Source organism: Rutilus rutilus (genome assembly GCF_951802725.1).
Source record: "Rutilus rutilus genome assembly, chromosome: 11".
NCBI classification, from domain to species: domain Eukaryota; kingdom Metazoa; phylum Chordata; class Actinopteri; order Cypriniformes; family Leuciscidae; genus Rutilus; species Rutilus rutilus.
In genome coordinates, this window is record NC_140216.1 from 30723479 (window position 1) to 30733975 (window position 10497).

Below are 10497 nucleotides of genomic sequence, written 5' to 3' on the forward strand. Positions count from 1 at the left end.
AAACACAAGAGTTATTTCAAATAATATCTAAAGAATATTCACAGTTCATTAGCTGTGCGAGAATCACAGTTCATTTTCTTCCTCCAAGCAGAGAAATGTACACTGAACTTATAAAAAAACAACTTGACTACTACCATCCACAGAGTAAATCTAATCCCATGCTGTCTGGTTTAGATTTCGTTCGTGTGAACATCCATACGCAGCACAAAAGTCCGGTATCATCCATAAAATTGAAGTATAGGCGGAGATAGCAGCGTTACCTAGCTACTTCCTATGGCAAGACCCCTGTTCAAAGATGGCGGCGGTTTTGACGCATGTTTAGAACCCCAAGGCGACATCTAGTGTTTATATCTATGACACTGCAGGACAGCATTTGTGTTTCAAAACTAAATGTACTGTAAATATTATTTTAGTACTTTTTAGCATTTTGAAAACTTAAGTAAATACATACAAAATAATGCCAACGCATTTATTAGCTGCTCCAAATATATCTGCTTTATTTTACTAATATTTTACAGTCTATGGTTTCCACACACAGTCACGTGACTGCTTCGTATTCAGATCATGATTCAGATTCAAAAATAGCGCGAACCCCTTGAGCAGGTTTCGAGTGTCATGCCCTGTAAATAAAAAAAGAAAGACTTAGCCCTCACACTGTGTTCCTTAATAAAAATCTTTAATTTCTTAAATTACCCACAAAATAAAATGTCAGCTCCCCAGTTCACAAGCACTTTCACCATTCCACACAATTTTCGTTTGTTTTGATTATATATGCCTAACGTTACATGAGCCTTGCCTATGAACTCGTAGAATTAGGACTGAGGTTAAAGTTTATGTGAATAAGGCTGCATTTGTAGATCAAAGCAGATTCATAAGAATTGTTTCTGTACAAGTGAATTAGTCCCATTTATTATTTTTATTTTTTCATAAATTAATTCATACAGTTGTTTGTTCATACATTGTATAAGAACTACATCAACACTAACACATGAATTATGAGTACTGATTGTATTGCTTTGTGGTTTACAGAGCACAAAGTGATTTATAAAAAATAAAAAAAATAAAAAAAAACCGTTCTTCTGGGACAGAAAGGCAGCTTTTCCACCTTTTGACCACAAGATGTCGTTAGTGCGCAACGTGTTTAAAAGCTTCGAGTAATGAACCATTTTATGATACAGTCGAGGGGGAAAGCCCCAGTGCTTCACAAAGCTTCATTTCACCATCACTACCAGTAACTCAGTTAGCAGAGTGCGAATTACCCCACCATAATTGGGGGGTACTGCTCCTTCACTTCTTCTATGACCATCATGGTCCACTACCATATCAATCCCCACCGTGATCGCCAAGTGCAACATGTGTTGTGCAACACACAGTCTAAACATGCGACAAACTGATAATCAGTAGGCTAAAGAATATCTCATTGTTATTATATATCCAAAAGATAACTGTTTTGATCAACTCCCAAAAAGTTAGAAGTTAAGTGCACTGAAATACCATTCTAATTACTAGTAAAAGTAATTCCTTTACAAGAAGCATATTGCCTATTTAAGGGTTTTTCCTGGCTCAAAACGAGGCGGAGGTGGTAAAATCATAATAATGTATTTTAATAATAAGCTAAGTAAATGTGTATTTTTTTGTAGATAATCATATAGCCTAATGTGTTTCCCACATTTTTTTGTTGGTGGAGCTTGGTATCTCTAGGGGGGTCCAGGGGCACGCCCGGAAGAAAATTACAGAATACACTCAGAATAATTTTTTGTACCTTTATAAAGGGCATTTTCCCCTAATTTTATTAAATGTATTCTCCATCTTTCATTTCAAATTCTTAAATTTGATAAATATATTCAATTAAAATAATTAGACAATAGGCTGTTACCAATAAAATTAAATAATTTACATTGAAAAATTATAACTGTATTAAATTAGATTATTTAAAATATTTTTGAATATACAAATAAGGAATGTTGAAAAGAATGATACTTTATGAAACTAGCGTTATGTCATTCAACGTTGACACTTGCTTGAGAAGTTGAAGTCGTTCTCTATCTCTGTTGCTTCTAGCCACGGTGGTTAAAAATGGTACGGTCCACAATAGGGGTGTCTGAAATCGCTTTACATTAAAATGTTCCTACAGTGAAAATAGGAGTTGACTTGTATTGTAACTGTAATTGAGAAACAGATTATTTTACCTTTGACAACGCGACAAAAAGGCACAAATGTAAAATCGAGGATGTCCAAAAGCTGAAGAGTTTCTCTGATAGATCAACGTTAAAACAAGCGGTTGGTTCGAGAACAAACGATTGATTGGCTGATTCTTGGTTGGTATAATTATAGAAGTCTTGTGATTGGTTCATAAATTCTATTTGTGGTAGTTGACTACAACCAGAGCTACAACTAAGAAAATCAAGGAAAAAAATCAGAAAACCCCAGAGATTTCCAGTCACGGAAAACTCAAGGAAAATGTATTTATTTTTAAATTGATTAAATGTTATGGTGAATGTACATTTTGTCTGATTATGCTGTGCATTGAGACTCAAAATTGAAATATTTTTGGAGACTTTTTAAAGTCTATTAATGTCAAGAATTTCAATAAAAATCCTCTATTGCAATCTTACTACAAATTATTTTAGAAATTCAAATTAAAAACAATCTGTTGTAATTTTGAACTGGAAAAGTCATATTAGTATTAGTAAATTAGAACACTATAGATATAAAGCAAGCCTATATATAAAGAATGATTACATTATTTTCACAATGGGATTAAACATAATGAGAAAACTGATCTTTATATTCTCTTTCCCCGTTTTTTTTTTTTTTTGAATACCAAGAAACACAAAGACTTACTCTCGTCCAAATATTGCGTCCACCTAACTCAATCTATGTTCATGACCAATCCAAAAAAACACTGTTATAAGTTTTAGGCTCTTTATTTCCATGAAGAAGTGTTTATACAGTGCAAGATTTTCTTATCAAGAAAACAGCCTTAACATCATAATAGGATTTAACATAATTTCATCAACCATAACCATTTACTCAGTATTGAGTGATGTTATCTGCTCAAACAGTTTCCACTCTATAACGTGTCATAAGTCATCCAAAATCACGAGTATGCTGTTGAGTCCATCACCATAATGGGATAGGCTCTGCTAAAACTATTTAAAGATTTATCTTCAATCCCACTGATATATGTAATAGAAACAAAAGATGGATGCCAGCAGTTCACACATCAGTGAGAGAGAGAAAATGTAGGTTTTGCTTAAATAAGTGATAGGATGAGTGAGAACGGATCCAGATATGGGGCCTTCAAGCGCGCGCCTGCTGTTTCTGTTTGAAGTCTGCGATTCTGTTCTCCATTAAAGGGCGGAAGTGACGGATCAATCCCTAAGAACAGCAAAATATAAAGAAACAGATTAATCATGGAGATATATTTTAAAATAATTGATCTATTTACATCAAATAAAAAAACAAAGCAAAATAAACGTTCTGCCGTTACCTGAACTGGCCATGCGGCTCCATCTCCCAAGGCACAGATGGTGTGGCCCTCAATCTGCTTGCTGATCTCCCAGATCATGTCAATCTCTGCTGACTTTGCATCACCTTTCACAAAGCGCCACATCATCTTATTCATCCAGTCCACTCCTGAGAGGCACAGAAAAGACAGACTAGTAAATATTCACTGTAATAAAACATATTGTACAGGTAAAAATTTAAAAATGTGCATTCACATTAAATGATCATACCCTCTCTGCAAGGGGTGCACTGCCCACAGCTCTCATGCTTGTAGAATTCAATCAAGCGGGCAATAGCTCGAATAACATCAGTCTGTGAAGGGGCAAAACTTCTTTTTAATTACAAAAAAGTAGAGATGCACCAATACTAAATTCCACCGCCAATTTGGAAATGACGGTAATTCGGTAGATTGATGGTAACGTCTAGAGCTTTTGTGCTGTGTGATTTAAATGATCTTACACTCCTGAATGCTTAAGCTACTGTATAGACAGTACAATGACAGATCATTCAAAAAATAAGGTATCTAGCCTATTGTGTTTCACTAATTTAAATATTCCTATCGTTAAAAAATGCTAATAGGAATTTGCAGTGAAAGAGGAGAAAATAAAGTTTCAAAGTTGTCTATCCACAGAAACAAAACCATGTGTGTTTTTTAACAACCGGACTCACTGATTTATCCATGACAATAAGTGCTGCTGTGCCGAGGCCGGTCTGAGCCTGAACGAGGGCATCAAAATCCATGAGAACGGTGTCGCACACATTACGTGGGATTAGTGGCGTGGAAGAACCACCCGGAATAACGCACAGGAGATTATCCCAACCACCCCGGACGCCGCCTGCAGGGATCGGATGAATTATGGATCAATAATCCTCAGGAGCGGACATGATTCGACAATGAACAAAAATGTCTGTGTACAGATAGTATGAGGTGTACCTGCATGCCTTTCAATGAGCTCTTTCAGGGGAATGGACATCTCTTCTTCCACCGTGCAGGGGTTGTTGACATGGCCCGAAATGTTGAAGAGCTTCGTGCCAGAGTTTCTCTCTCGGCCGAAACTCAGAAACCACGTGCCGCCACGACGGCAGATGGTTGGTGCCACAGCTACTGTCTCGACGTTGGCAACAGTTGTTGGACAGCCAAACACGCCTGCAACAAGACCATGTTACATTTATAACTGGTCATATAGCATGACATTTCTCTCAGGTCATGTATATTAAAAAAAAAAAAAATTAAAGCAATTTTTGACTTACCCACATCAGCAGGGAAAGGGGGTTTCAGACGAGGTTTTCCCTGTTTTCCCTCGATGGACTCAATCAGAGCCGTCTCCTCTCCGCAGATGTACGCTCCCGCACCGCGCATCACAAACACGTCAAAGTCAAAACCTGAGCCGCACGAGTTCCTGCCAATCAGCCCTGCTGCATAAGCCTCATTAATGGCCACCTGAGTGAAACCACACATAAATACACAAGGTCAATACATCACCTCCCTTATCTACCGTGTAGTGCATTTTATCACATTTACTCAAACTAGTGCAAAATGCCCGTGCAAAATCAGTTTTTGAGTGTGTTTTTAGTAGCCTAATTGTTGGTTTGGTGTGTTTGAGTGCTCACTGTTACAATTACACAGCAAAAGTTCAGTGACATTTTTATATGTGCATGGTAGAAAGCACAAAGTGAACTCTGAGAAAACGCTATGCTTCAGCAAACAGTTTGTGAATAGGCTGATGTTATTATAACCTAAAGATGCTATGTGAAAGTTTGAAACAGAAAATAGTGGTTACTATTAACCAAACTATAATATTCAGAAGTAAACAGTGTAGCTGACTGAGTGTTTAGGTCAGAATGTTTATTTTTAAACCACAACCTTCTTGGGGCTTCTTTGACCAATACAACCCTCTAATGTCAGAATGTTTATTTTTAAACCACAACCTTCTTTTACCAATATATTTACCGATATTTTTTGCATTTCTCATCCAAACAACGTCAAACTTGGCACTGCACTTACTCGTGCCCACCTGTCGAGTTTGAAATCCATCAGACTAACGGTTCGAGAGATATGCGAATAACAGACACACACACACAGACAGTAGACTAAAAAAGTAGAAAGCACAAAGTGAACTCTGAGAAAACGCTATGTTTGAGCAAACAGTTTGGGAATAGGCTACTACAAATGATGCCCGTGAAAGAGACTGTGAACGCATTGAATAGGATATGTTTAGCTGGTGAATAGCATAGGCTACTATTACACAGTAGCGATAACGTTAAGCGCACCTGAATGAAATATAATATTCAGAAGTAAACAGCATAGCTGACTTACAGATTCAGTTAACATCCACAAATGAATAAGCGCGTCGATTCAGGGAGCAGTGCAAAGTGCCCGTGCAAAATCAGTTTTTGTGAGCTGATCGCCGTCAAAAAAGTTCAGAAGATATTTCTTAGCGATGGCTGATTCCAACAGTTTCAATATGCTAAAAAATAACTTTTATATTGATTCAATGGATTAATTGCATTTTGAAAAAAAAAAGTGTCATGAATTTATTGCATTTTTGGGAAAAAAAAGATTTGAATTTTTTATGTTATTATAACCTAAAGATGCTATGTGAAAGTTTGAAACAGAAAATAGTGGTTTTCATATTGCCACTTACTTGGTAAAGAAAACACATTTTTACTCAAATTAATCAAAATGGATTTATCACGTTCTGGAACCAAAATATAATATTCAGAAGTAAACAGTGTAGCAGACTGAGTGTTTATGTCAGAATGTTTATTTTTAAACCACAACCTTCTTGGGGCTTCTTTGACCGATACAACCCTCTAATGTCAGAATGTTTATTTTTAAACCACAACCTTATAAAAATGATATATTTAACGATATCTTTTGCATTTCTCATCCAAACAACGTCAAACTTGGCACTGCACTTACTCGTGCCCGTAGCGAGACACCTGTCGAGTTTGAAATCCATCGGACTAACGGTTCGAGAGATATGCGGTTAACAGACACACACACACACAGACAGACAGACACACAGACACACACACAGACAGACGTTTCTGTAATTTATAGATAGATGAACCCCTTTGCACAGGAGATTTGACTCACAATTCATTTTGATAACGTTTGACAACGCTAATACGCAAATAAAACAGCACATACAGATATTAAGTAATAATCAGTCTATAGTAATAATCTATATTTTTAAATACACCATTTTTTATCAATACTATTCTTAACTGAACTTAAAGTAGATTTAATATTAATGTTATATTTATAAACTAATTATAAAATAGATAGTGTAATATTAATAAAATACACTACCTTTCAAAAGTTTGGGGTGGGTAAGATTTTCTAAGATTGATAAATATTATTTTTGTAATATTTAAAAGAAACCTCTTATACTCACCAAGGCTGCATTTATTTGATCAAAATAAAGTAAAAACAGAAATACTGTGAAATATTATTACAATAAAAACATTGTTTTAATTAATCTATTTGAATATATTTATAAAAGTAATTTATTCCTGTGATCAAAGCTGAATTTTCAGCATCATTACTCCAGTCTTCCGCGTCACATGATCCTTCAGAAATCATTCTAACATGCCGATTTGCAGCTCAAGAAATATTTCTTTTCATTAATAATATTGAATTCTTTAGGATTCTTCAATGAATAAAACTTTTTTTTTTTTTTTTTTTTGCATTTGTTTGAAATCTTAAACTTTTGTAACATTATAAATGTCTTTACTGTCACTTTTGACGAGTTTAATGCATCCTTGCTGAATAAAGTCAAATTTTAAGAAATACATTTCTTAAAAAATGTTATTGACCCCAAACTTTAGCAGTGTAGTGCAATATAAAATCATAATATTAGTATTTATTAATTTCAGTTCTACATCTTGGATTTATTATTTCACAATGTTTGTCTAAGGTTTTGGCCATTTGAAACAGAAGCGTGACTGTGATGCCTTACAATGCTGCCTGCTTAATGAGCTCATTTTTGGGTTCTGAGCTTAGCAATCACAGTTTTTCCCCCCTTTGTCTCTTTCAAAAATGAGCGATATAACACGGATATTTGTTTTTCACCTGCAGGTTGGACGACTCATTGTAGAACTCTCCACGGATGTAGATGTATGCAGCACGTGCTCCCATGGCTCGGCCGGCGACCAGACAGCCCTCGATCAGCTTATGGGGATCATTACGCATGATCTCTCTGTCCTTACAGGTACCGGGCTCTCCCTCATCAGCGTTCACCACCAGATATTTAGGCCTGAGCGGAAAAAAGAGAATGACCTGATTTGATCCAAATAACAAAAAGCTAGATGTGGATCCATCTGCAGCAACCCCTGACTCGATCTTAGTTGTTGAGATTGTAAACCCACCTGCCATCACTGGGCTTGTTCATGAAGCTCCACTTCATCCCTGTTGGGAAGCCGGCACCTCCTCGGCCTCGCAGACCTGAGACCTTAATCTCATTCAGGATCCAGTCCACTCCTTTATCCAGAATCTCCTTGGTCTTGTACCAGTCACCTCTCTTCAGGGCACCTTTCAGCCTGAGAAACATGGGGAGCACATGCACTGACGGTAAAATAATAATAATAATACTTAATATATGCACTATACTTTAAATGTATATACACACTGTGTATTATACACACAATACCAGTCAAATGATTTTTAGAATGTTTTTTAAAATTAAATATAAAATGTAAAAACAAAAGTCTCCAATGCTCACCAAGGCTGCTATTTTTTCATCAAAAACACACTAAAAACTGTATTATTGTCACATTAATTTAATATATTTTTATATAGATTCCTGTGATGGCAAAACAGATTTTTTTTAAATTGATAATAAAAAAGAACCCTTATTAATAATTGAGCAACAATAATTCACCAGCAAATCAGCATTTCAGAATGATTTCTGAAGGCTCATGTGACACTGAAGACTGGAATTTTCAGTGGAATCTTATTTTAAATTGTAACAACATTTCACAATATTACTGCTTTTACTGTATTTTTTAACAAATAAATGCATTATTGTTGAGCAGAAGAGACTATGTATATGTATATATATATATATATATATATGTGTATATATATATATATATATATATATATATATATATATATATATATATATATGTATATATATATATATATATATATATATATATATATATATATATATATATATATAATACAATTAAAAAAGTTTTTACCTCCAGTCATGTCGTCCATACAGGTTAGTGAATATTCTGTCCTGGTCAGCTAGAGGTCCAAATTTGGTCTTCTTTGGTGTTTCCTGGGTGACACACACTGATTATAGCCCATTTGCATTGATCATCAGTTATGCACACAGTAGATTTGCTGTATGAATATAGTCACCTGTTGAGCTGTGCTGTTGTACCGCACCAGTGTCATGGAGTTTGGGGGAGGCAGAGAGGTAGCGGTGGTTGTGGCGGCTACAGAAGTGCGAGATGCACCAGCAGCTGCAACCACGACCGGGGCACGCGAAGCCCCAGTGGTCAGCACCCGGCTAAGAACGGGACAGCCGAGACAGGACAACATCTTTTTCTGAAAGAGATTGATGAAAAAAATCAATGAGAATGAGAGGTTCCCTCATAACGTGGTGGAACACGGTTTAATAACAACCCCAGTCCTAACAACCTGTGCTGCCAATGTTAACTAAAACTTATAATATTAAAAATGGTTTTCATGAAATAAAGCTGATATAAAATAAAATATAAATATTAGATGAAAAACGTATTAAAACGTACATGACGTGTATGATTTGAAGTACTAAAATTAAATAAAAATAAAGATAAATAGAAATATTTAAAAGACTAATCACAATAACAAAAGCACATACCAAAATTTAAATAAAAACCGAAAATATAAAAATAAAAGCTCATTTTAAATATTAATAAATACTTTAAGAGAATATATTATTGAAATAACACTGAATCTGCAAATGTCATGAATCCGACATAATTACATACATTTGTCACATATATTTATAGTTATATTGTCAATAAAAGGATTTCCATTGTTATGCTTGCATAAGATGTTGCATTGCGTTTACAAAAATGTTTGAATGCTTGACGACAACAAGCACTAAACACCCCCAAATAATAATAGCATATATAAAAGTAATTCACAACACAAACTTAAGATGTTCAACACTATAACATAATTCATATATGAACTAAAAATACATCGAACTGTCAGTCAAATTTAATGAAAGGAACAGTTACACAAGACAATTAGTTCAGCAGCGGCCACAAACACATTCATGTAGATCAAAGACAACCTCCAAAATGATACATTATTGCATAAACACACAAGTCAAACTCATTTAGACATGGTACAGTATATAATTCTTATAACTTATTGGAAATATACTCGTCCCGCAATGACCTCCATATTTACGCTCATGACATTTGAGGGACTTCGGCAGTGCACAACATTTACGTTCCGATTTATTTACGTTACAGAAAGTATATGGGTCGGGATTTATTAACATCAATTTTTAGGAACAAGATGTCTAACCCCTGCTTTGTAAATAGATGAAGCAAACGAAAGAGCCGAACCGCTGCTTACCTTCGTGATCTCCCTGGATCAGCGTTATGAAATTTAGACAGAGCGGAAGGAATACAGCGACCGACCCGGATGTAATAACGGCTTCGACCTGTTATGTGTGGAGGCGCTCTTACGTATGTTTACATATCTGGTATACACAACACAATGTTTTAGAGACATTAGTAAGATATCAAGATATATATAATTATACCAAATATCAAGGTAATTTATATCAGGCATTTTTAAATAATCGTGAGAGAAAAATACGTCTAATCTAATTCCATTCTTATAAAATAATATGTTCTCATTTTGTTGCATTCACTCCAAAAATGCTTGGTTCCACCTTTTGGGTCAGTTTACTATCTTATGTAAAGATAAAAAACTGAGTTTCTATTTGCTATTTAATTTAATTTAAG

General features: G+C 35.1%; 1 protein-coding gene across 1 annotated transcript; it reads right to left on the bottom strand.

The window, feature by feature from the left end:
* Positions 1 to 2908: 2908 nt before the first annotated feature.
* ndufv1 (NADH:ubiquinone oxidoreductase core subunit V1) lies at positions 2909 to 10229 on the bottom strand. The gene is made up of 11 exons (XM_084423412.1): positions 10103 to 10229; positions 8888 to 9076; positions 8722 to 8804; positions 7885 to 8055; positions 7589 to 7772; positions 4762 to 4951; positions 4445 to 4657; positions 4180 to 4346; positions 3741 to 3822; positions 3494 to 3639; positions 2909 to 3381 (listed from the first exon to the last, which is right to left on the bottom strand). Exons 2-11 carry the CDS (start codon positions 9068 to 9070, stop codon positions 3304 to 3306), a joined length of 1497 nt encoding a protein of 498 aa, XP_084279538.1. The 5' UTR covers positions 9071 to 9076; positions 10103 to 10229; the 3' UTR covers positions 2909 to 3303.
* Positions 10230 to 10497: the final 268 nt, after the last annotated feature.